Here is a 27,246-nt window from a genome sequence, read left to right on the forward strand (position 1 = left end):
GTCCCCCTAAGAATATGTTGGCAGCCCTCCTATGTGCCTCCATATTTTTTTCTCTCTACCTTCCGCTCAGATCATGTGAATATACAACATGTTATATATTATATATAGAGAACATATACTGTATATATACCATATAGTATCTATACACTTATTATATATACTGTGTTATATATACTACATTATACACATACACACACAACTCATTTTGTCTGTCTTCCTCCACCAGCAGGTAAATGGCCCATGAAGACTGGGTTCTGGGCACGTTTTGCTCACCAACATAACCGAAGAACTTAGAACAACAGTTTCTGGCACTTGGTAGGTGCTCAGTAAATATCTGTTCAAAGTCAGATTCGCAATTAAAATTCCTGGTGGCTGATCTGCTTCCTCCTCTAGCTGGGGAGTTCACTGACATTAACGAGCTATGAGTCTTTGTCGTCTCTGAACATCTCACACCCAGTAGGTACTCTGACATTTGTTGGCTTCATGACCAGTCAACTTGTCCTTGGGTCTCAGACACCTCATTGCCTCCATAATGAGAGAGGACTTGACTACCCTGTCCATTTGAGGAGGCTGCTCCCCACGCACACACTGTCCAGGATAAAAATGACCCACGAAGAAGACCTCACCTAAGAAATTCAGGTCCATTTCCAGATTGCCTTTTTATTTGGCGGGAAAATAATAAGGATTGGCTTAAGGACAATTAAAGGGGAAGGATTTCTCTCCCAACACAAAGGATGTAACCAAAGACAAAATAAAGACTTGCTGTCTCTTGAAAATCAAGAATCCAGAAGGGGTCTGGCGAGGACACTGTTGGAGGAGGGGATGGTAGAATCTAGAAGAGATTCCACTCCTTCAAGACGGACAAAAGCTGACTCCTCAGTACACAGCCCTAGTACTGAGATTGTCAGGTAATCCTCAGTTAACCCAGCAATTATGCTCCCAGGTATGTACCTAACAGACAGTGTACACCAAGACTCCTCATCAAAAGACTGGAACAATAATCTTCAAGCAGCACTAGTCATAATAACCAAAAAATCTGGAACTCCTCAAATACCCATCAGTAGAAGAATCATCACATAATGGAATGCTACAGGACACTGATAATCAACTACAAGTACCTCCAGAAATATGGAAGAATCTTACAAGGTACAATGACCCAAGAGGATATATGATTCTTTTACATAAAATTCAAATATGGGCAAATTAATCTATGGTATAAGAAGTCAAGATAGCGCTTTTCTTGGTGGGGAGGATAGAGAATGGGAAGGAAGGGGCATCTGAGGTGCTGGTAATGCTGTTTTGTTTGTTTGTTTGTTTGTGTTTAACTAATCTCCACACCTAGCGTGGAACCCAACATGGGACTTGAACTCATGACCCTGACATCAAGACCTAGGCTGAGGGGCGCCTGGGTGGCTCAGTGGGTTAAACCTCTGCCTTCGGCTCAGGTCATGATCCCAGGATCCTGGGATCGAACCCCGCATCGGGCTCTCTGCTCAGCGGGAAGCCTGCTTCCTCCTCTCTCTCTGCCTACTTGTAATCTCTATCAAATAAATAAATAAAATCTTTAAAAAAAAAAAGACCTAGGCTGAGATCAAGAGTCAGATGCTTAACTGACTGAGCCAAATAGGCTCCCCAGTAATGCTGTTTCTTGATCTAGGTACAGGTACATGGGTATTTCACATCTCTGGCAATCATTGAGCACTAATTAATAATTAATAATTAATCACTTATCATTTGGGCACTTTCCTCCATATATGTTATTCTTTAATAACAGTGATTCTCTGAATGGAGACAATCCAGCCTCAGAACTAAAGCTTCAACTGATTTGGGCAGGGAAGGTCCTCCTCTCCCTCCTCCTCCATTATCCTCCAAATGCTGTGCAGAGCTATAGTTTCCAGCCCTAGAAACTCAGTAAGCAATGCCTTCCTTACCCACGGCAGGGAGGTGAGGGCACCCTGTACTGGGTAACCTAGGAACAGAGTGCCATGTGAGGAGGTGGGGAGATGAGAGGTTTGGGACCTGCTCCCCAGGCACAAGCTAACGGTGATGTGCAACAGGCTTCAGCAACCAACCCCTAGTCCACTGCTGAGCCAGGAAGGCAGCCAGCCAGGGCTCAAAGCCCCAGCCCCAGTTTCCAAATATTCATTACTGAGGCAGATTTACTGGGCACCGAGGAATCCCCCTGGATTTAAAATCCTGGCCTTGGGGGGTAACTGAGAGGTTCAGTCAGTAGAGCATACGACTCCTGATCTTGAGGTTGAGTTTGAGCCCCATGCTGGGTATAGAAATTACTTTAAAAAACAGCTGAAAATTAAAATAAAGTAAAATCCTGGCCTCAGTCCTGACGGCCCCAGCGACCTCACGCCAAGTTGCTTATCCCCGTTCACAGCAAAGGAGAGTTACCACCACCTGCTTCGCAAGATGATTATAACCATAAAAAAATATTAGACTATCAGCTCCCCAAGGGCAGGAACTTGGTTTTGTCCATTGCTTTAGCTGTAGGTCTAGAACACTGCATGATGCTAAATATATGTTTACTGAAAGAATAAAATATAGAGGGCATGGCCCAGAATGGAGGCCCCAAAACAAAAGGCAATTTTTACACAAATTGAAATAGGCAAATTCATGTTGAAGTTAATTCATGCGCAAATTCATTACTGAAACTTTGAAGTTACCTACCAAAGCTAATGTGGGTTAGCTTTAATCTTACTGAAACAGTGACTAAGGGTGAGTTGAACCTGCTGAGGGCCCATAATGAAGTAATGGATTTTTTACTGTAATTAAGCTGCCTCTCTCAACTGTCCACCATTAAGGATGTATGACCACGTTGGGTCAATCACTTTTAATCACTGTCCTAATACCATGCAAATTCCCTCCTCCCACCTCTTCTTTGTCTTTGCTTCCAGACCACACTTGAAGGCAGCCCCACAGACCATGCAGTTGTGGTGGTGGTGGGGGAACATTCCAGCTCTGCCTCCCTTGATTAACCTCTTGTCCTCGGTGGAGGCAAGCCCAGCATCACTTGACCCAAGCCCCATCACTAGGACACCGAGAGACTGTATCTAAGCCAGTTTCCCTACAGGAATGTTTCTGGAAAACCTTATGATAAGAATGAATAAATGACAAATTGCTCTTTGGACAGGGGTTGCTGTTGGTGTCTGTGGGATCTGGCGCTCCAACACTCCACTTCCTTTCCTCCACCTCCCACTTTCTGGTAGTAAAAAAGGTCACAGAACTTAGGAATCACAAACTTCTATTCAAGTCCCAGCTGGTTCCAGTAGTAATGCCTCTGTGAAGCCACAACCACTCAGGCTTCATGTGTAAAACAGGCAGACCTTCACAAGATTGTCAGGATTCATGCAAATACCTTCTGGGCGTCCTGTGAAGTATCTGGTCCAGAACTAAACCCAAAGGTAAAAGTCATGTTTGTGACCCTCAAGGTAGCTCCTGAGCTATTCAGCCTACAAAATTGAATCCATTAAGCTGCTTCTGTGTCTCTACCTTTGAAACCTCCAGCAGAGCTGGGTTACAGGCTTTCTGAAGTACCACCTCTGAGATTAAGAGCTCAAGCTGTTTAATAGTTACCTTACCAGCTTCAAGAGAGTGTCAGGAGGACAAAGCAAGCTCAGAGTTGTGGAAGTGCTTTGAAGAGCAAAGTGCACATGCAAACAAGGTATTAATTATATCAGATAATTTCTTTGAGCTCAACTTCATAGACACCTGTGATATTCATAACCCAGGGGCGAACAACAGGGGCAATTGTTCTTTCGCACTGAGAAAACTTGGCTGCTTGGCCAAACTCGAGTTTGTATGTACCCTCAGGATAACCCTTTCAACGTGGCTGGATCCATTCTGTGCACTGAGGACACAGAGCTGGGATGGAGGTGGGGAGGTAGAAAGATGTCAGCAGCTGAGGACTAAGAAGAGAAATATCAGTATTTTTTGTTAGGGTTTGTCAGTTTATTGGAACCCATTGGACCCAGAAACCTGCTTTTACTTAAGAAAGAAGGCAGCAGCCTACTTCACAGGAAAACTACTGTAAGAACCAGTCATGTTGCGGGGAGGCTCAAGGTTAGCTAAGCACATTAACCCACCCTTTGTTTTATAACCCAGGTGTGCTCCTGGCATGAACCCACCATTTTCACAACCATAAAGCAGACATCCAAGAAAGCAGAATTTTCTCAAAAGGTTTAAAATGCCTGACATCACCAGGAAACACTTGCCAACCGGACGGTGAAATTGAAAACCTGATCACTGCTTCCCCCCAACAACCCCAAGCTTAGCGAAGTGACAGTTAATCTGATATTTCTTGCTTCGGTAAGAAAGATACGGCACAATCAACACTCAAAAGCCATGAGACTGAAGTCGGGAGAACTTGACAATGCCGGGGAGGAGTACAGATTTGGCAGAGGTCTGGTTAGCAATAAAGCTTCCTCAGGGAGCCGGAATTGGAGTTGGGGCCCTGCCCAAGTTAACATTTTTACAGGTTGGCTGAGTTGCAGTTTGTTAGCCAGTCAGTAATAAACCCATGTGCAAGAATTTAAAGTTTATGAGGCATGGCTTCTTAATGCCTTTGCTTGGCTCCCTACAGCCCAGAGTTTAAGGAGCCTGGCCTAGCCAGGGTGTTAATTGTTTTGTCAATCTGCAAGGTTGTTTGGGAAAAGGGGGAAAAAAGTCTCCCACAGACTCCAGACCCCAGTCCTCTTGTGAAGGAACAAAGGAGAGCCATTCTGTCCCCTAGGCATTAGTACTTCTACATTCAAACTGGTAATTTGTACCTGGGGTGAGGGGTATGCTGATGAAGGCATTAGAAATAGGCTAGGTGGCAAAGGTTCTTAATTGTTTTGAAAGCCACCTAAACTGTAGATCCCCTTCCCAGAAAAATGCACACACAAGTTCTTAAACAATTTTCACAGGTTAGGGATCCGCTGGAACCCTGACCCAAGGATCCTGGGTTACACCTCTGTTTAAGAACTTGGGTTTGATGGGTGTAGAAACCCCCCATTGTCCCGTCTTGGATGGAGGGAAAAGAAGCCCCCATCAGCCCGCAGCTGCTCAGGTCTCATAACGCACTGGTTCTCCGCACCAAAATGACTCCCTGCTCTCAAGATTTTCAACTTTGGCGGAGGGGGGGACTAGTATACTAAGTGATCAAAAATGTTCTTTGATCTCCCATCCACCGCACCCTCAGCTCAAGACCTTCCGGCTTGAGACCCCCTCCTCACTCCCCCAACATTCCAGTCCCAAGTTGGGGGTGGGGGGCAGGGGTGTCCCACTGCGTGATGGCCCCAGCCCAGGTGTGCCAGACCCAGTTTCCACGCGCTGCAGGGGCGCAGGCCCTCCGGGAAGGGCAGGGTTAAGAGTGCATTCCAGCTGCCGGGGAAGAAGGGGGGGGCGGGGGAAGGGAGCGCGAAGAAGAGAAACAGACCCGGTCTGTCTGTCGGAGACACAAAGCACGGTACACAAAGGGGGCCCGAGAGGGGCGCAGGGGGCTGCCCGGGGCACGGCTCATCCCCACACCTGCGCGGGGGTTGGGGGAGGAATGTGGACGACGCATTCCTTTGCGGGGGCCAGTGGGGGAGAGCTTCCCACGTCCGGGCTGGGTGAGGAACTCAGCCGCCCCGCACCCCGAAGGAGGTCTAGGTAAGCCGCCGCAGCGGGGCAAGGAGGAGCTGCAGGTCAGACGGCGCTGTGCTCTCCATCCTTCTCTGTCCGCCATCCACCCCCACGCTAACCCCCGAGATGCTTTCCGCTCCTTCTCCAAACCCGAGGCGGAGGCAGCGGCGCCAGAAATTCCCCTGCCCTAGCCTGGGCACCCCTCGCGCGGGCCACTGGAGCAGCCCACGTGCGACCCTCGGGCCCCGCGGTTCCATCGGGATACCTCGAGGAAGGTCTTACCTTTGCTCTGCACCTGGCCCAGATCCACTTTGGCGCCTTCAGCCACCAGCGTCACTTCAGCTTCCCCGAAGCCCGCCCCGCACGGCTCGGAGGCCACGCAAGGCAGCCAGCAAACCTGCGCCTGAGGGAAGAGGGGAAAAGGGGAACGGCTGGGTCACAGGCGTGCCCGATTCTGCATACCCGGCCCGATATTCCTCACGGGGCTCTGCTCCGCCACCTTGGCCGCAAGTAGCCCAGCAACTCTCTCTCCTCGACGCCGCCGACGCGTGCGGACCCGCCCAGCTGGACCGCTCGGGCCGGGGCAAGGCAGTGGAGTACCTTAAAGAGGAGGACGAGGAGGAGGGATGCGAGAAGCCCACTAGGGAGCTCCATAGCTGGAGAACGAAGGACGAATAAGCGGCAGCCTCCGCGGGACAGTGCTTCGCTAAGCTTTCCCCGTGCCTTTGAGCGCCTCAGCCCGGTGGCGCTAGCGGGGTGGGGGTGGGGGTGGGGGCCAGGTGAGCGCAGCTGGGTGCTGATTGGTCCGGCGCCGCAGGTCCGCCCCCTCGCAGGTGGGGCCCCCCGCGGGCGTGGTTGAGACGCCCACGATACCCGCCTGTATTCGTGTTAATGCAGCAATTCTGAAATGCCCACGGGCGTTTCCGGAACTGCTACCCGCAGGGACCCAGGCTGTGTCTCACAGATTCTGGGTTCGAGGTAAAAAAACAGAACAAAAACCACCCCGCTCCCCAGTCTACGCAGCACTCGAAGGGAAATGTTTTTGCCTTGCAGCTACAGTGAGCAAAAAGTGGAGACGCTTCTGAACCCGACTGGAAACAGAGGCGCCCCATTCATACTCCCCCGGGGCACTGTTATCCAAAGCTTTGATGGAGGCCGGTGTGGACGCCCCACAGCCGGCTACAGCGGAGGCTGCCCCCTGCCTCTCTCTCCACCTCCCATGCCAGGCCGCTGAGGACACAGGAGTACGGCTTAAAGCTGGCAGTGAGGGGCAGAGAGGCCGTGTTACTGACTTTGCGGTAACTTGCGGAAGACTCATTACTTTCATTGCACAGCCCAACAACTGGAGGCTAGGAAAGAAGACCCCCAGAGTTCAGAGGCTGTTGTGGCGCCAAAGGGGGCGAGTAGACCGCGGTTATTAGCTTCATCATCTCCAGGGGCCTCCCCTCCCCCGTTAAATACAAATGACACTTTCTCAACTTTATATAAAATGTAAATACTTTTTAAGTCTTTTTTTTTTTTTAACGCGGCTGTTATTGGTCTGAAATACTGAATATAAGTGAAAACTGCGTTCTAATCAAGCGGCCTTCGGAGAACGTCTCACATAAACAGTTCTACCGAACCCCACCCCCGACCCTTCTTGAAAGAAAGGTGGAGGAGCTAGGATTCGTCCCTCTACATTTTTTTTTTTAAAGATTTTTATTTATTTATTTGAGAGAGAAAGAGATCATGAGTGAGAGCGCAGAAGCAGGGGGAGCAGCAGAGGGAGAGGGAGAAGCAGGCTCTCCACTGAGCAGGAAGCCCTATGCCGGACTCGATTCCAGAACCCTAGGATCACCACCCAAGCGGCAGGCAGCCACTCAACTGACTGAGCCATCCAGGCGCCCCAACTTTTTTCAAAAACGTTTTTAAAGATTTTATTTATTTGACAGGGAGCAAAAGCAGGGGGGAAGCTGCAGAGGGAGAGAGAGAGATGCAGGGTCCCTGCTCAGCAGGGGGAGCCTGGTGTGGGACTCCATTCCAGGACCATGGGATCATGACCTGAACCAAAAGCAGACGCTTAACAACTGAGGCACCACGCGGCCCTGATCCCTCTACTTTAGACCTGAAATGCTTTCCCCTTCAGGACACACAAGTGGGCTCCGGGCACAGAAACCCTCCTGGGGGCACCTGGGTGGCTCAGTAGTTAAGTGTCTGTCTTTGGCTCAGGCCACGATCCCAGGGTCCTGGGATCCAGCCCACATCAGGCTCCTTCTCCCACTCCTCTTGCTTGCGTTCCATCTCTGGCTGTTTCTCTGTCAAACAAATAAAATCTTAAAAAAAAAAAAAAAAGTTAAATTTAAAAAAACCCTCCTGAGACTCAATCCCTCTACCCTGCACACCCTCTCCCCACCAAGCTGAGCTTTCCAAAGATCCTGTTCCCTGAGGCCTCTCCCTACTTTCCCTAGCTGCCCTGAGAACCCAGGCTGACACCTCCTTGTTCCTCTCCTTCCTTCTCCCCAGCTCAGACTCAGGGCTTTGAGGAGCCTGGAGTCTGTAATTATAGATTCTTTGGCCCTTTAGGGACAACCTGGTGGCTTGCCTATCTTTCCACCCATTAGGCCTGTGGCTAAGAGGAAAACGGTTTGCGCTGGGACAGTGGTAGTCCTCTCTGCAGCTGAACACTGGCCATACCGCCTGCGTTCAAACCGGTGTTCCACCATGATTAGTACTGAGGCCTCAAGCAAGTGAAATAACCTCTTTGAGGCTCAGTTCTGCATGCATTAAGACATCTGTCCTCTGTCCTCTAAAGTACTAGGATTAAATGAATTAATACATATAAATGAGGATTAATCAATACATTTAAAACGCTAAACTCTGTACCTGGCACAGAACAAGTGCTGGACGTTGCCTGGTATTGCTTTAAGATCTTGGCTCTGGGGCGCCTGGGTGGCTCAGTGGGTTAAAGCCTCTGCCTTTGGCTCAGGTCTTGATCTCAGGATCCTGGGATCGCGCCCCACATCGGGCTCTCTGCTCTGAGGGGAGCCTTTCTCCTCTCTCTCTGCCTGCCTCTCTGCCTGATCTCTGTCAAATAAATAAATAAAATCTTTAAAAAAAAAAATCTTGGCTCAATAGTTCTCTGCCTCGTGAGTGGTTTCTGTCCTCCTTAGCACCCTCATATTCCCCAAACTAAGAAATGTAACCCTTCGATTTCACGGCTGATGTTTTGTATTGGCATCTGGTATTAAGGGAGAGCTCGGTTAACCGGCTTATGGTCCCAGCGGCGGGGAGCTGGCCAGGGACGATGCACTGGAAAAGCCAGAGGCAGCTCGCTGAGCTCCGCACCTCGCTAGCCTCAGTCTACCGCAGGGGTCGCTTTCCATGCCTGCGGGAAGGTTAGCTAGGCGTGCAGGGGTGCATCGTGGCAGGGAAGGCCCCAGATGGTACCCAGTGGCTCCGCCTAGCCTCGCCTCGCCTCGCCTCGCAGGTTCCGCTGAGCCCGCGCGGAACTAGATGAAGCTATTAAGTGGACCGTTAAACACAGATGAGCCTCGAGATACAAGCCCTAATTAAGTAAACACCCGGCTGGAGGGCCGTTGAACTCGCTCATTTCCGCCTCCTTCTAGGGCATTCAGCATTCCGGGCGAGGGGCGAGGAGAGGAGAAGAGAAATTGAGAGTCAGCTCTTCTGCCTTCAACTTGGACCACGCTGCTGTCTTCTCCGAGGCTCCCCCTTGTCACTCCCTCCCTCGTTCGTTCGTTCATTCACTCATTCAGCAAATACTCGCTGGTAGCCTGCTATGTGCCAAGCACTGGAGATACAATGGTGAACAAAACAAGCAACCCCCCACCCCCGCCCCGCACCTGCGCCCTTAGACCGTCCATCCCTGACTGTGTGTGCGCGCGCGCGCAAGCGCGGGGGTGGGGGACCGGGTTCAGGAAAAAAAAAAAGTAAGTAAATGTTGGATAATACATGCTGTGTGCATGAACAAAGACGAAATGGGAAGTGCAAATTCGTGAGACAGAAAGTAGGGGCACCTGGTTGGCTCAGTTGGTGGGATCCTGTGACTTTTCTTTTTTTTTTAAGATTTTATTTATTCATTTGAAAGAGCAGGAGCAGGGGGAGTGGCAGAGGGAGAAGCAGACACCCTGCTGAGCAGGGAGCCCAACAGGGGGCTCTATCCCAGGACTCTGAGATCATGACCAGAGCTGAAGGCAGGTGCTTAACCATCTGAGTCACCCAGGTGTCCTGAGCCTGCAACTCTTGATTTCAGGGTTGTGAGTTGAAGGCCTGCAATAGGCAGAGAGATGACTTAAAAAACCAAAAATCAAAAAACACGCGAGATGGAAGGTAGGGTTGGAAATTGTACATAACGTGATCCAGAAGGTGTTTCCAACAGAATCCAGGAAGAGAAAGAATCCAAGTCTTACTGAGGGGCCTAAAGGAATGAGCAGGGTTCAGAGAATCAAAAGGAATATTGAGGCTCTGGGGACCAACAACAACAGAGAGGCCTTAGAACTTTGAGGACTGAAGGGCAAGGGGAGGAAATGATGTCACTGAAAGTTGGGAGTTGGGGAGAGCTGGAGAGTGGAGGAAGTACTACCCCTCCCAAATGCAGCTGCTATCTGGCCACACGGCCAAGCAGGTAGGATGTAGGAAAACTCCAACATCTTTCTCCTTTGCCAGTCATCTCCCAGCAGCACGTCCTATGGGCCTAACCCACCCAGAAGCCTGTGGGCAGGAAAGCCCAGGGGGTATGGTCTCTAGGGGTCATTTCTCCAGTCGCAGGGCAGGATGGAGAAAACAGAAAATGGATGAGGGGTGGGCGAGCAATGGGGAAAGCCAAGAGGCCTCACTGAGAAATGGACATTTGAACAATACATTTGAACATTTGAACAATACAAGGAAGTGAAGAAACAAGTTACAGTCAGGATATCTGAAGAAAGAGTATTCCAGGCCGACAAACCCAAGCAAAGGCCCTGAGGCAGTGAATTACTTGGGACAGGAAAAAATTTTAAAAAATAAAAGCTAGAATGTCTGGAGTAGAGTGACAAGTAGGAAATGAGTCAGAGTTGGGAGGGTGGGGAACAAATCTTACAGAGCATCATAGGCCATTGTAAAAACCTACTGAGTGGGAAGGGAGGAAGACCCTGGAGGCTGTAAGCAGAGGCGTGGCCTTGAGGCCACAGGGAATGAGGGTAGAAGTTGGGAGGCCAACTGGGATCCTACTGCAATCATCCACACAGAAGCGGAAACAGCTTGGTTTAGGGTAGACGTTGTAGAAAGGATAAGAAATTATCAGATTAAAAAGCACCCAGAAAATAACAAGTGTTGGCGAAGATGTTAAAAAATTGGAACGCTTGTGCACTGTGGGTGGAAATGGAAAATGGTGCAGCCACTATGGAAAACAGCATGGCGGTTACTAAAAAAATTAAAAATAGAATTTCCATATGATATAGCAATTCCACTTCTGGTTACATACTCAAAAGAATTGAGAGCAGGGACGCACAGAGATATTTGAACATCCATACTCATAGCAACATTATTTGCAATAGCCAAGAGGCAGGAGCAATCCAAGTGTCCATCAACAGATGAATGAATAAACAAAATGTTCTCTAGGTACAGAGTTTCAGTTTTGCATGATGAAATGAGTTCTGTGGATGGATAGTGGTGATGGTTGCATGACAGTGTGAATGTACTTAATGCCACTGAACTGTATACGAATTTTACCATGACTTTCAAAAAGTTTCTAAAAAAGCGATTTTAGATATTAGATTCTGGGTGTATTTTAAAGCTATTGCCAGGGTGCCTGGCTGGCTCAGTTAGTAGAATATGAGGCTCTTGATCTTGGGGTTGGGAGATAGAGCCCAAGCTGGGCGTAAAGAAGACTTAAAAAAATTTTTTTAGGGACCCTGGGTGGCTCAGTTGTTTAAGCAACTACCTTCGGCTCAGGTCATGATCCTGGAGTCCCGGGATCAAGTCCTGCATCAGGCTCCCGGCTTGGTGGAGAGTCTGCTTCTCCCTCTGACCTTCCCCCTCCCCACTCATGCGCGCTCTCTCTCTCTCTCTGTCTCTCATTTTCTTAATACTACCCAAAGGATGGGCTGTGGGTGTGAGAGAAAGAGTAGGTCAAGGATGACTCCAGCCTTTGGGGCCTGAGCAACCAGCAGGATAGCAATTCCATTTCTTGAGTTTGGGAAGGCATGTGTAGTAACACTATCAGGGTACTGTTCAGACCCTCCCTGGGATCCCTTTAAAGTTTTCTGAGCTCCCCTTTCTCAGCTTCTGTGGGCTGATGCTCCTAGTACCCTGCCCATGTGACTCTCTTCAGAGGCCTGCCCATCGACTCTTGGGGTCCCTTTGCCCTTGCAAGGAAGTGCCCAGGGTCATGAGTTCATGCCCTGTACTGGACTCCATTTTGGGTATGGAGCCTACTTTAAAAAAAAGAGGGGTAGGGGGGCACCTGAGTGGCTCAATCAGTTAAGCAGCTGACTTCGGCTCAGGTCATGATCTCAGGGTCCTGGGATCAAGCCCCATGACAGTCTCCCCATTCAGCAGGGACTCACTTCTCCCTCTCCCACTACTCCTCCCCCTGCTTGTGTTCTCTCTGTCTCTCTCTCAAGTAAATAAATTAAAAAATCTGGGGCACCTGTGTGGCTCAGTCAGTTGGGCATCTGCCTTCAGCTTGGGTCCCAGGGTCATGGGATTGAGCCTGGCATTAGATCAGCGGGGAGTCTGCTTCTCTCTCTGCCCTTACCCAACACTCAGGCTTGCTCTCTCTGAAATACATAAATAAAATCTTAAAAATCTGAGAGATGCCTGGGTAGCTCAGTCGTTAAGCATCTGCCTTTGGCTCAGATCATGATCCCGGTGCCCTGGGATGGAGTCCTTCGTCGGCTCCTTGCTCAGCTGGGAGCCTTCCTGCTTGTACCCTCTCTCTCTCTCTTGCTCTCTCTCTGACAAATAAACAAAATCTTAAAAAAAGAAAAAAAAAAAAAAGGACAAGGACTCCAAAGTCACACTATCTGGCTTTAAATCCTGAATCCAGGGGTACCTGGGTGGCTCAGTCAGTTTGGTGTCTTCCTTCAGCTCAGGTCATGATCTCAGGGTCTTGAGATCAAGCCCTGTGTCAGGGTCCCTGCTCAGCAGGAAGTCTGCTTCTCCCTCTCCCTCTCCCTCTGCAGCTCCCCCTGCTTATGTTCTATCTTTCTCCCAAATAAATAAATAAAATATCTTTAAAAATTAATAAATAAATCCTGAATCCAGCTCTTCTGATATATGAGATCTTAGGCAGGTGACTTTCTACTCTCTTGTGCTCCAATATTCTCATCTATAAAATGGGATAAATATAGTAACACCTTCCTCATAGGTTATGTCACTATTTTTTTTTATGTCACTATTTTTGTAAAACACTTCAGAACATGATAAACATAAGTGTTAAATTGTATTAATTGTCCCTCTCCTTTCATTGAGGATTTCCTCAATGAAAGATAGTTTTTGCCTGCTTTGTTCAAGTGCATAGAACAGCCTAGCACAGGGGTGCCTGTTTGGATCAGCGGGTTGGGCCTCTGCCTTCGGCTTGGGTTGTGATCTCAGCATCCTGGGATCTAGCCCCGCGTGGGTCTCTCTGCTCAGCAAGGAGCCTGCTTCCCCCTCCCCCTTCTGCCTGGCTCTCTGCCGACTTGTGATCTCTGTCTCTGTTAAATAAATAAATAAATAAATAAATAAATAAAATCTTAAAAAAAAAAAAACCAGCCTAGCATAAAATACTCAAATATCTATTGAATGGATGAAATCAACAAGATGCCACTTATAAGCATCTGACAGGGTGCTAGAGGCATAGTAGAAGCAAAACTCGGTGGGTTGCCTGACACACCTCACAGAGCTGAGGAGAGATCCAATGAGCTAACATAGGGCTAAGTATTTAGCAAAGAATCGTACAAATAATACAAGTCATAATAAAATCAGCTACTACCATTTCCTGAGCACATAACAGATTCAGACTCTGTACTAATTACTTTTCATGCATGAACTCATTCGAATCCTCACAACTCTACACAGTCATTCATATTATTACTTTTCACTGATGAGAAAACAGGTTAAGTCCCTTGCCCAAGACCACACACTAAGGCAGAAGCAAAGCCACAGTGTAACCCAGTTCTGCCTCACTCCAAAACTCACTGTCTGAACCAGTTGCCAAGCTGCTATCTGTCAATATTTGCTGGAAGAATGAATTTGTGAAGCAGGTCTTTGGTACATTAGGAAGAATTCCATAATATCCGGTCCTTTCGCTTAAAAACCTCTTAAAATAAACATATTTGCCCCTAATTCAAGGTTAAATTCTGGGTCCTGCAAGAAACATTTGGAAAGAGCTTTTCTGCCCATTTTTGGTAGCAAAATTCCCAGATCTCCCCTCCCACACAGCACACTTAGGGGGATGTGTCCCAAAGACAAGCGGGTATTTTGCAGTCTTTTTCTAGGAAGGAGCCTTAAAACTGGGTGAGGTCCTATTTCCTGTCCCTCCCCTCCACTGCCCAGTGCTCTGCACAAATGATTCCATAGTCTTGCTTCTTTATATTTGTTCTTGATTTCTCTGGGACCCTCTTTTTTGTCTGGTGATGTCACTGGCTAGCTCCTTCCATCTATCACTTCTGAAGACTGCAAGGTGCTGAGGCAGCTGACCCCAGCAAGAAACCTGATCCATATACCTTCCCTTTCCTTGAGTCTTGGGAGGGGCTGTGCTGCCTTCAGCATCAGTGAATTTCTGCCAAGGCCTGAGCTGTCAGTTTCCAAAGACCAGCAGCCAAGCATTTATGTATGTGTGTACAATGAGCACACAGAATCAATTAATCAATAAGCACTCACAAAACCCTGAAGACCCGTGGTTGGCTAGGGTCTAGGAACTTTGAGAACTATAGGGCTGGAAAAGGGCCTTGAAGAAAACAACAACAACAACAACAACATAACAATAATCTGTCCTCAAAGGCATTCTTCATCCTTGCCCTGAGAGGCACTGGTGACCCTCGGATTAGGTTTCCCAGGCTCACTTGAGAGATAACTTCCTGCTGGGATCAGTCAATGGGAAGCACTAGGGAGACTGGAGGCAGGACAATGGAAAAGCCAGGGTATTTATTCTCCTGCATCAGTGTCTTGGCAATGGCCGTGTCTTGTCTATAGCTCCAGCTGTGGGTCCAGGTCTAGTAACACCACCTTTTCCCTCGCTTCTTCCTGCTAAGAGGTGGATGACTTCTTGCTGCCTAATCTATAGGTTGCATCACTGTCCCCTATTTGACTTCTCAGCCTCTCCATCACCTCTGCATTAAGTTACTTCTGAAGACTCACGGTGGTTTTGCTTTCCCTACTGGATGTTGATTGATAGGAGAGTTAAAACACAGTACTTGCTATGGGTGAGACAGTGTTCTAGGTACATTACATAAATTAACTTACTCAATTTCACCATCTGAGGAATGATTACATTTTACAGATTATATTTTACATTTACATCTTACAAAACTGAGGCACTTAGAGTTTGATCTACTCTAAGTAACATCCCAAATCTGGATGTGTATCAGAAATTGCCCAGGAGATGCCAGGATTTTTTGACTTCTTGTTCTGGGTGGTGTATACATGTCTGTGCTCACTTGGAGGAAATTTATGGAGCAATAAATCCATGGTTTTATACTCTTTTGTGTATATACATGTCAAGAAAGATCCAGTTTGTAAAATGGCATTTAGCAAAGAAAAAGACACTGTTTTCAAGATGTTTGTGAAGAGTTAAATTTTTTTCCCTAAAATGAGTCAGAAAAAAAGTAACATTTCAAAATTACCATATTCTTTTATATAGTTTATGATTGTAAACATGTGAAACAAAATTAAAACTAAACATTTTAAGTAAAACAACATAGTTTTAAATCTTATAAAAATAGGGGCGCCTGGGTGGCTCAGTCATTAAGTGTCTGCCATTGGCTCAGGTCATGATCCCGGGATCCTGGGATTGAGCCCTGCATTGGGCTCCCTGCTCAGCAGGGGAGTCTGCTTCTCCCTCTCCCACTCCCCCTGCTTATGTTCCCTCTCTCACTGTCTCTCTCTCTCTCTGTCAAATAAGTAAATAAAACCTTAAAAAAAAACTTGTAAAATTATTATATATAACTTTTTTTTTTACTTACTTTTTTACTTAACAAAAAAAAGGATATTTAGTGTTACTAAAGATTCATCATAAGGCACCTGGGTGGCCCAGTCAGTTAAGCGACTGCCTTTGGCTCAGGTCATGATCCTGGGGTCCTGGGATTGAGCCCCGTGTCAGGCTCCCTGCTCAGTGGGGAGTCTGCTTCCCCCTCTGCCTGTCGCTCTGCCTGCTCATGCTCTCTATCTCTTTGTCAAATAAATAAATAAAATCTAAAAACAAAAAAAGATTCATCATAAATATAATCTCTGATGTCTATTGTTAGATCAAAATTTGTTAACCCTTTTCCTCCTGTAGGTAGGACTGGGTAATTTTAAACTTAAGGATATTATTTAAAATGCTACGATGGGGGTGCCTGGGTGGCTCAGTGGGTTAAAGTCTCTGCCTTTGGCTCGGGTCATGATTCCAGGGTCCTGGGATCGAGCCCCACAACAGGCTCTCTGCTCAGCAGGGAGCCTTCTTCCTCCTCTCTCTCTCTCTGCCTGCTTCTCTCCCTACTTGTGATCTCTGTCAAATAAATAAATAAAACCTTAAAAAAAATGCTACAATGAAAAAAAAAATTGCCCAGGAAGCCAATTAAAGTTACAGCAGGTGATGGGTACCATCCTAGCCCTACTGAAACAGACCTGCCAGTCCCTGAGGCCCAGAAATCTGGATATTTAAAAGCTCCCCAGGTGATTCTGATGCAACTAACCCAGCACCCCTCTATGAACTGGTATTCAGGAAACCCTGACCTTGTTTTGGTGATGAGGACACGTAGATCCAGATCAGGAAAGTGACCTGCCCATGGTTGCACAGCAAACTCTATGGGAGACAAGAACGCTGCCAAGGACAGCAACTTCAAGGTCACATGGCTGGCTTCTAATGTTTGGACTCGTTTTCCCTAGGAGCCATCTGAAGCCACTTATTATTAGAAATGTTTTAGAAAATTCAGCGTGTAAACAGACATGTGCAGGATTGCTGAGCGGCTGATCAGTGTTTGGAAAAGAAAAAAAAGAGGCAGTTTCATCCACTTAATCTTATTTTCAGTCCTTTCTGAATAAGTTCGTTAATCCTTCCTCCATTCTAACCTTCCCCATTCTGACCAAGACTGTGGTTGGGCCAAGAATTCAAACTTTTTAACAGGGGTCTAAGGTAATCTGACAATTTGGAAAATATGATCGAAATCCAAAAAGCCCAGAATCTAAATGGAGTTTGTAATAACCAACCCCATAAGGGTTGGATTTTTGTCTCCTCTCTGTTCCCCATTGCTATATTCCCAGCACCAACAACAGTGCCTGGCACACAGTAGCAGCTTAATAAATATTTATTGAATGAAATGATAATAATATTTTTTTTTGCATTTGAAAATATTTTCTGTACCATTATTCCCTGATCCCCACAATGGACAGAATAGATACTAGGGTCCTCATTTTACAGAAAATGAAACTGAGTTCAGAGAGACAAGGTGACTACAAGGTCAGATAGCTGGGAGAAGTGTTAGAAGCTCTCTCTGTGAAATTCTCCTCTCCCAGCTGATGGTGATGAGGAGGAACACAAGTGGGAAGATGCAAATATGAATGAAGAATAAACTATCAGACTTCAGTTCAGAAAAGTTAACAAGGGTAAGAAATTCTAGCATTTCACTGGAGAAGGATATTGGAGGCTCAAAATTTCACACAATCTGGGGCGCCTGGGTGGCTCAGTGGGTTAAAGCCTCTGCCTTCGGCTCAGGTCATGATCCCAGGGTCCTGGGATTGAGCCCCGCATCCGGCTCCCTGCTTGGCCGGAAGCCTGCTTCCTCCTCTCTCTCTGCCTGCCTGTCTGCCTGCTTGTGATCTCTGTCTGCCAAATAAATAAAATCTTTTTTTTTTTAAAGATTTTATTTATTTGACAGAGATCACAAGTAGGCAGAGAGGCAGGCAGAGAGAGAGAGAGGAAGGGAAGCAGGCTCCCCGCTGAGCAGAGAGCCTGATGCAGGGCTCGATCCCAGGACCCTGAGATCATGACCTGAGCCGAAGGCAGAGGCTTTAACCCACTGAGCCACCCAGGCACCCCAATAAATAAAATCTTAAAAAAAAAAATTCACACAATCTATCTCTGGATACACAAATCTATCTCTGGACTCTGAACTTTTTGTTTAGTCATTAGTTCAAGCAGCCCTTGCTTGCCGGCTTTATTGGTAATAGTAACTCCCCCTTTTTCCATATCATTAAATGCTAAATGCTTTGTGCATCTTATTCTATTACCTCTCTCCTGGACCACTGCAATAGCCTTTTTTAGTCTCCCTCCAATCTGTTTTCTGCATTACTGTCAGACTGATCATTTAAAACTGCCAAGTCTTGGGTGGCTCAGTCAGTTAAGTATCCCTGATTTCAGCTCAGGTCACGATCTCAGGGTCATGTGATGGAGCGTCCCTCTCACCCCCAACCCTCTGCACTCAGTGGAGTCCGCTTCCTCCTTCTCCTTCTCCCTCTGCCCCTCCCCAACTCCTAAAATAAATAAATAAATCTTTAAAAAATAAAACTGCCAAGTCTGATCATTTTGTTTCTCTGATTAAAATTCCTAAAGACCAGTGCATCTGGGTGGCTCAGTGGGTTAAGCCTCTGCCTTTGGATCATGAGGTCATGATCTCAGGGTCCTGGGATCGAGCCCCACATCAGGCTCTCTGCTCAGCGGTTAGCCTGCTTCCTCCTCTCTCTCTCTGCCAGCCTCTCTGCCTACTTGTGATCTGTCTGTCAAATAAATAAATAAAATCTTTTAAAAAATATTTAAAAAATTTTTAAATAAAATTCCTAAAGACCTCCCCACTGTGCTCTGTCAAGGTTCTGCATGGTCTAGTCCCCACTTACCTCTCCGTTCATTACACCGAAGAAATATTTACCGAGGACCAATCACATGTCAGATACTATTTTGCACATTAGGGATGCAGCAGTAAATCAAACGAGGCCCTTGCTTTCATGGAGTTTATAGTAAAAAAAAAAAGTAGGTAAGTAAACAAACAAGATAATTACAGACTCCTGAAAGTGCTTAGATGGGGGCTCCTGGGTGGCTCAGTCAGTTAAGCATCTGCCTTTGGCTCAGGTCATGATCCCAGAGACCTGGGATTGAGTCCTGCATTGGGCTCCCTGCTCCATGGGGAGTCTGCTTCTCTCTCTCCCTCTGCTACTATCTCTCTGTCAAATAAAGCAATAAAATCCTTAAGAAAGAATGAAAGAAAGAGCGAACTAAGATGGAAATAAAGTAACAAGATAGTCTCTTGGCAATGGTCAGGACAGATATTCTGAGAAGGCAACACGGAAGCTAAGACCTGAAGGTTGAAAAGAAGCCAGTCATGGAAAAGTTGGGAGAAAGTATTCCAGGCAGAAGGAACAGCATGTGTAAACACCTTTGCTGAGGTGAGCAACTTCTAGAAACCAGGAACAAAGCAGACAGTTGTGGCAGAAGTAGAATGAGTCAGAGAGAGAGAGATGAGGTAAGACTGGAGAAATAGTTGAGAGCCAGATCGTATAGGGCTCTGCAGCTATAGAAACTGGTTTTCTATTCCAGGAAAAAAAAAAAAAAGCTACTAACAGAAGAGGAATATGAGCTGATTTATATTTTGTAACAATCCTTCTAGCTCCTGTGTGAAAATGAAGTGGGGACAGGAGGAATGAAAGTAAGGGACAAGAGAGAGGCTGGTGGTAGGCCCAGAAAAGAGAGGACAAGCTTGCTGGGACCATAGGAGAAGATGGACTAGAGTGGTCAGATTCCCGATAGAGCTCCCAGGTGAAATTGACAAGACTGGATGACGGACTGGTCTTGAGGATGAAGGGGAGGAGGAGATGGTGCTATTTATGGAGAAAGAATCAGGTGCAAGAGGAATCAAGAATTCCATCTGGATTGGGAAGTTGGAGCTAGGCAGACGCAGATACTGAGTTCACCACGGACCATGGGTGGGTATCTCCAAAGAGATGATACTTAAACACAATAGATTAGCCCTGATGTGCTCTGACATTTGAAGACTGGGCAGGAGAGGAGGGACTAAGAGAGGTAAAAGGGAAACCAGAAGGCTGAAGTCCACAAAAGAAAGTGTTTCCAAAAAGAGGAGGTGACCAGCTTGGTCAAAGATGCTGGGAGGCCATGAAAGGTGTGGTCAGGGATATGTCCATTGAATTTGGCTGTTTGAGGTCATTGGAAGCACAGTGACCTCATGAGAGAGAGCACATGAGAGAATCATGCCAGAAACCAGATTGGATTAGACAGACAGTAAATTAGAGGTGAGGAAGCATGTACAGACAATTATTTTCAAGTTTTCCTTCAGCGGGGGTGTAGCTGCTAGTGTGTATGGAGGCAAGTGAGGGTTTGTTTTTTTAGATAGAATTCACTAGGGTCATGTTCTCCAAACTTCAGTCATTGAAGAATTGTCTTTGTTTCTGCCTCATCCTTACACCACAGGTACTCTAAATTTAAAATTAGTCTTATTTTTAAAAAAGATTTTATTTACTTATTTGACAGAGAGACAGCGAGAGAGGGAGCACAAGCAGGGGGAGCGGGAGAATGAGAAGCAGGCTTCAGGCTGAGCAGGGAGCCCAATGTGGGGCTCGATCCCAGGACCCTGGAATTATGACCTGCGCCGAAGGCAGCTGCTTAACGACTGAGCCACCCAGGCACCCCTTAAAATTAACTCACTTTTAGGGGTGTCTGGATGGCTCAGCTGGAATTTCAAAGAAAAAAATTTTTGGTTATGGTCCATGTGATTTTAAACCACCTAATACTGGGATTATATTCTGAGAAATACTTCCTAGAACATTTATTTTTTTGTCGTTGAGAAATAACTTATGCTTGGTTGAGTGAGCAAATCTTAAATGTAGAGCTCGAATAATTTTTGCATAGGTATATACCAGTGTATCACACAGTTCAAGCTCAAGAGTTTTCTTTCTTGGGTGCCCGGGTGGCTCAGTGGGTTAAAGCTTCTGCCTTCGGCTCAGGTCATGATCCTAGGGTCATGGGATCGAGCCCCGCATCGGGATCTCTGCTCAGCAGGGAGCCTGCTTCCTCCTCTCTCTGCCTACCTCTCTGCCTACTTGTGATCTCTCTCTGTCAAATAAATAAATAAAATATTTTTAAAAAAAGAGTTTTCTTTCTTTTCCTTCCTTCCTTCCTTCCTTCAAGATTTTATTTATTTATTTATTTATTTATTTGTCAGCGAGCGAGCGAGCGTGCACAAACAGGCAGAAGGAGAAGCAGGGTCCCCACCTCCCTGAAGGCAGGTGCTTAACCCATGGAGCCACCCAGACGTCCCAAACTCAAGAATTTTCTACCAAGGAGGCCAGGGTCAGCCTTCAAACACGGCAAAGTCCTCATGGAATCAACAAGTTTGCCCCTCATAATATTCCTAGTGCCTAGCACAGTGCTAGTGCGTCATAGGTACTCTCTCTTTTTTCTTTTTTTCTTATTAGTTTTCTACAAAGAATATGGGTTATTTGTGAGTTACAAACCAAGTCCTAGGGCCCCTGGGTGGCTCGTTGGTTGAGTGACTGCCTTCAGCTCAGGTCATGATCCTGGAGCCCCAGGATTAAGTCCCACATGGGCCTCCCAGCTCAGCAGGGGGTCTGCTTCTCCATCAGACCTTCCCCCCTTCATATTTGTTCTTTCATTCTTTCTCTCTCAAATAAATTTTTAAAAATCTTTAAAATAAAATAAAATAAAATAAAAAAGTCCTTTCTAGGGGACCTGTCTGGCTCAGTTGGTTCTTGATCTTGGGGTTGTGAATTTGAACCCGACATTGGGCATAGAGATTACTTAAAAATAAAGTCTTTGAAAAAAAACAAACCAGTCTTAACTGAACTCTAATTTTCCAGAGTGTCTAATCTAGAACTTATCCATGAAAACCAGAAAGAACATCAGGATCTCCCTTTGGATGTGAAGCCCTGGACTGAGAAGAGAGACGTGTCCGAACAGGAGCATCCAGGAGCAGGTATCCTGATTCCGAGCCTCTCCCTAGCTACTAATCTGTATTTTGTGGGTCTTTGCTCTCACACCCTCATACACAATAGTTAAGGACACCAGAACCAATTCACTAAAACAGGGACAGCAAGACAAAACATCACCCATAAGTCTTTAAAAATTTAAAGAGTCTGATATAGTCCTCCATTTGGCATCTGCCACGAAAGGAAATCGCCCGGGGCCTGTGCCTCTGTTGTTTTCCCTTTTCCAGACACCTTCTGTACAAACACCCCTCCCTGAGGTTTACCCTCCGCTGCTGGTAGGAGGGTGTCAGGGCCCTTTGCGGGAGGAGTTGTAGAATGGAGAAGCCCTTTATATTCAGACAAGTGAAACTAATGAGTTGATATTCCCCAAGCACGTTGAGGATCAAAGTCAGAGATCTGAAACTCTGGCAAGGATACAGACATCTGTGGGCATGGGTGGGCCCAAGCTGGGAGGCCCTGGAGAGTGCTACCAGGGGCTGTGCACACCCGGTTGGGCCTGCCTGCGACCAGACAGGTGTCAGGGCTGGCTGGAGAAGGCCAGGTCCCCAAGCTGAATGCAGGAAGAAAGAATTTGGAACTATTGTAATTAAATTAATTATAGGAATTTGTGGCGCAGGGGTGGAAGTAAAAGACAAGGAAGAAGAAAACATTCCACCGAGCCAAATTAACCAATGTTAAGAGTTTCAGCTTTTGCTCCCGAAAGGATGCAACCAGTGTCGTTTTTGTATAAGAAATAAGAACATTGGGGTGCCTGGGTGGCTCAGTGGGTTAAAGCCTCTGCCTTCGGCTCAGGTCATGATCCCAGGGTCCTGGGATCAAGCCCTGCATCAGGCTTTCTGCTCAGCAGGGAGCCTGCTTCCTCCTCTCTCTCTGCCTGCCTCTCTGCCTACTTGTGATCTCTGTCTGTCAAATAAATAAAGTCTTTAAAAAAAAAAGAAATAAGAACATTGTGATTAAAGTAAAAAAAATACTTGATTTCTACTTAGAAATCCATTCCTATCTTTACCTTCAAAGAGGCAAACGCTCTGAGGTGGTTTACGTGCTCCTCCCTACATTTAAAAATACTTTTACATAATTGTACCAGCATGGCAACTTGCTTTTTCTATATAATCTTATTTTTAAGAATTGTCTGATTTGATATACATGAACTTACTCCTCCTCCAGCACATGCATAGACCACATTTTGCTGGTGGCTCTGTGATACCAAGAGCCAACACTTAATAGCATGCCTCTCTACCAGAAAGGATCCCAAGTCTTCAGAAAGGATCCATAAGTCCCCTTGAATTCTTCACCTAGGAGGACATAGAGATAAATCAAATTTCTCATCGCCACACAGCTGCTAAGTGACAGGGTAGGATTTGGGGCCCAAGTCTGCGACCAAAGTTCAGGGTCCTCTCTACTGCACCATCCAGCCTGTCCTTGGGTTGCTTCCCAAGCTTTAATGTTTCAGGCAAGTGGCCCCAGAACTGTATAAATTAACTATTGCTGGTAACAAACCATCCCCAAAATGTAGTGGCTTAAAACAATAACTGTTATTTCTCATGATTCTGTGGGTTGACAAGATGGGTCTTCTGATCTTACCTGGACTCACTCAGTAGCTGTGGTCAGCTGGCAGCTTGCCTGGTTGGCCTACGATGGCTTCCTTCGTATGTCTGGAGCCTCAGCTGGGATATCTGGCCTTCTCTTCCAGCTGGACTTCTTCAGAAGGTGGTGGAAATGTTCCAAGAGAGTGAGAGCAGAAGCGGTAAGGTCTTGCCAACAGCCCCTTCTGCTGCATTCTTTCTGTTAGAGAAAGTCACAAAACCAGCTTCGATTCAAAGGGTGGGAAAACAGACCCCATCTTAGATGGGAGGGAATGCAAAGAATTTGTGGCCACCTTTAATCTATTAAAGTTGGGGTGTCTGGGTGGCTCAGTCATTAAGCATCTGCCTTCGGCTCAGGTCGTGATCCCAGGGTCCTGAGATCGAGCCCTGCATCAGGCTCCTTGCTCAGTGGGAAACCTGCTTCTCCCTCTCCCACTCCCTCTGCTTGTGTTCCCTCTCTTGCTGTGACTCTGTCAGATAAATAAATAAAATCTTAAAAAAATAATCTACTAAAGTAACCATCCTTATATATACCCCTGGTATATAGGCAGTGTGTGTGTCTCTAAAGTGTGTACCAAGAAGTAGAGTTGTCAGAACTGGGTTTTCCAACTTGAGTTTTTTAGTTACTCAAAGATTTTTTATTGCAATATAATCCATATATCATAAAATTCACCATTTTAAAAGGGTGTATTCAAGACTTTTTAGGTTGTGCAACCATCACTATTATCTAATTCCAGGACATTTCTTTAACCCAAAAGGAACCTCCTAACTCATTAGTAGTCAATCTTCATGTTCCCTCCTCCTTAGCCCCTGGAAAACACCTATAGATTTAACTATTTTGAACATTTCATATAAATGGAATCTTATAACATGTGATGTTTTGTATCTGGCTTCTTAAACTTGGCATAATGTTTTCAGGTTCATCTACATTGTAGCATGTATCATTACTTCATTCCTTTTTTATGGTTGAATAATATTCTACTGTGTTGATTAACCACAATTTGTTTATCTATTCATCAGCTGATGGACATTTATATTGTTTCTGCTTTTTAGCTGCTATGAATAATACTATTATGAATGTTCATGCACAAGTTTTTGTACAAACACACATTTTCTCTTCTCTGGGATATATACCTTAGAGTAGAATTGTTGGGTCATACAGTAATTCTATGTTTAACTTTTTGAGGAACTGCCAAACTAGCTTCCACAGTGGCTGAACCGTTTTACATTTCTATCAACAATTCATGAGGTTTCCAATTTCTCCAAATCTTTGCCAACACTTGCTATTTTCCATTAAACAAATTATAGCCATTCTAGTGAGTGTAAAGTGCTATTTTGTTGTGATTTTGATTTGCATTTCTCTAATGATTAATGATGTGGAGCATTTTTTCATGCGCTCATTGGCCATTGGCATGTCTTCTTTGGAGAAAGGTCTACTGAAATCCTTTGTCCACCTTTAGAATGGGTTGTCTTTTTATTGTTGAGTTTTAAGAGTTCTTTTTTCCTTTAAGGTTTTATTTATTTATTTGACAGAGAGAGAGCACAAGCAGGAGGAGTAGCAGGCATAGGCAAAGGGAGAAGCAGAAGCAGGCAGAGGAAGAGGGAGAAGCAAGTTCCCCACTGAGCAAGGAGTCCGATGTGGGGCTCGATCCCAGGACTCTGGGATCATGATCTGAGCTGAGGGCAGATGCTTAACCAACTGAGCCATCCAGGGGCCCCTGTAAGAGTTCTTTATATATTCTGGGTATTAGACCCCAGTCAAATATATGATGTGCAGATACTTTTTTTCCCATTCTGTGGGTTGTCTTTTCACTTTCTCAGCAGTATCCTTTAAAACACAGAAGTTTTTTGGGGGCGCCTGGGTGGCTCAGTGGGTTAGGCCTCTGTCTTCGGCTCAGGTCATGATCCCAGGGTCTTGGGATCGAGCCCCGCATCGGGCTCTCTGCATCGCGGGAGCCTGCTTCCTCCTCTCTCTCTCTGCCTGCCTCTCTGCCTACTTGTGATCTCTGTCTGTCAAATAAATAAATAAAATCTTTAAAAAAAATAAACAAAATAAAACACAGAAGTTTTTATTTTCATGAAGTCCAATTTATCTATTTTTTCTTTGATTGCTCATGCTTTTAGTGTCATATCAAGAAATCATCACTTAAACCTAGGTTATGAAAAGTTACACCCATGTTTTCTTCTAAGAGTTTTATAATTTTAGCTCTTACATGTAGGTTTTTGATCCAATTTTAGTTCTTTCTTAAATATGGTGTGAGGTAAGGGTCCAGCCTCATTTCCTTGGATATCCAAAACCATTTGCTGAAAAGACTCCTCTTTCCCTATCAGGTTCTCTTGGGATCATTGTTGAAAATCAACTGGGTACCATTACAATATCAAACGTTACGAGTATCAGCCAGCATCCTTGCCTTGTTCCTAGTCTGGGAATAATTCTATTATTTCACCATTATGTATGCTGTTTGATATGTGTATTATCAGGCACAAGAATTTCTCTTTCATTTGGGTTTATTAATGCTTAATCATAAATGACTATTGAATTTTATCACCTACTTTTTTCTGGGATTATTGAGGTTATCAGATTTTTCTCTTTTAACCATACCATGTGTTGTATTACATTAATAGATTATCTGTTGTTGAAAGGCTTCTGCATTCCTGGGACAACTAATTGCAATGATTTTCTCTTCTGAGTTCCTTTTCTATCTCCCTGTCTCCGATCATGCTTTGGAGGGTCAATGTTGTTTCCTGTTCTGCATCCTCACCAAAAATTCCAGTTTCTTAGTTGAAATGTTCTCTTAGAAGTTTCCGGAAGCTTGGATTTGCTCATTAGTGATGTGGTGGGGGTGGCTGAGAGGCTCCAGGGCAGAGCCCAGGGCTTTAGGCTATGTATTTGCCAGAGGAGCCAGATGAAAGTCAGGGGCAGAGCAAGCAGCGGCCTTCCAAAGTCACCTACTTTGGTCATTAAGCAGCAGAATTCAAATTCTCTGTCCTTATCTGTAAAGTTTATTCTGTCTCATAAATATTTTTCTGGTGAAAAGTATAACTTTTCTCATTTCATGTTCTGAGCACTTCCTATAAGCCAGGCACTGTGCTCTGTGATTTATATATGTTATTAATGATGCTACCATTAGCTACCATTTACTGAACCTTTAGCCAGCTGTAGGCACTTGTGTTAATCGTGCTACAATAGTATTTCATTTAATCCCCTTACCCACGCTGTGGGGAGGTATTATCATCTCTAGTTTGCAGAAGAGGAAACGAAGCCTGAGAGAGGCTGACTTGCTGGTGGTCATTAAGACAGAGCCAAGGTTCAAAATCAGGTTCGTCTCATTGCAGAGCCTATGCCCTTAGCCACTGTTGTACATGCTATGCATAATTAGCTCTGTCAGCCCAAACTCCCATGATCAGTATTAAGTACCAACAGCTCCGTGTGACCAGAGCGTGACCAAGCATTGCCAAGCATGATTGGCTGGAGTCACTTGTGGTCTGATTGGTTTCAGTGTCAGGCCATGACACATGCTCACGTGAGGTGTTCTGCTGTAACAGCTCCCTTAGGGAAACTGGTACGTGCTTTTCTTTTTAAGCTTCTAAGAAATAGCAGCTTTATCTGTGATGTAATTAATCTACCATATAATTGCCCAATTTAAAGTGCACAAGTCAGAATTTTCTGTGTATTCACAGCCTTGAACAACCATCACCATAATCAATTTTGGAATATTTTCATCACCCTCACCTTTTCTGGATATTTCATCTAAATGGAATCATACAACATGTGGCCTTTACTGACCATCTTCTTTCACTTTAAGTATCATCTGAAGGCATAATTACCCATGTTGTAGCATATACCAGTACTTTCTTATTTCTTTTTATTTTCAAGTCATATTCCACTGTATGGATATACCACATTTATTCTCCCATTCATCCGTTGATTGAC

General features: G+C 45.6%; 1 protein-coding gene across 1 annotated transcript in view; it reads right to left on the reverse strand.

Annotated features, from left to right (window-relative positions):
• Positions 1–6,341, reverse strand: part of CDH3 (cadherin 3) — a 46,685-nt gene extending 40,344 nt beyond the window's left edge. The window contains exons 1-2 of the mRNA XM_080828222.1: positions 6,217–6,341; positions 5,899–6,019 (exon numbers count right to left, since the gene is read on the reverse strand). Of these exons, the coding sequence (XP_080684348.1) occupies positions 5,899–6,019; positions 6,217–6,270 (175 nt within the window). The 5' untranslated portion in view covers positions 6,271–6,341. The remainder of the gene's footprint in view (positions 1–5,898; positions 6,020–6,216) is intronic.
• Between the last annotated feature and the right edge of the window lie 20,905 nt (positions 6,342–27,246).

Source organism: Martes martes (assembly GCF_963455335.1).
Source record: "Martes martes genome assembly, chromosome: 17".
NCBI classification, from domain to species: Eukaryota; Metazoa; Chordata; class Mammalia; order Carnivora; family Mustelidae; genus Martes; species Martes martes.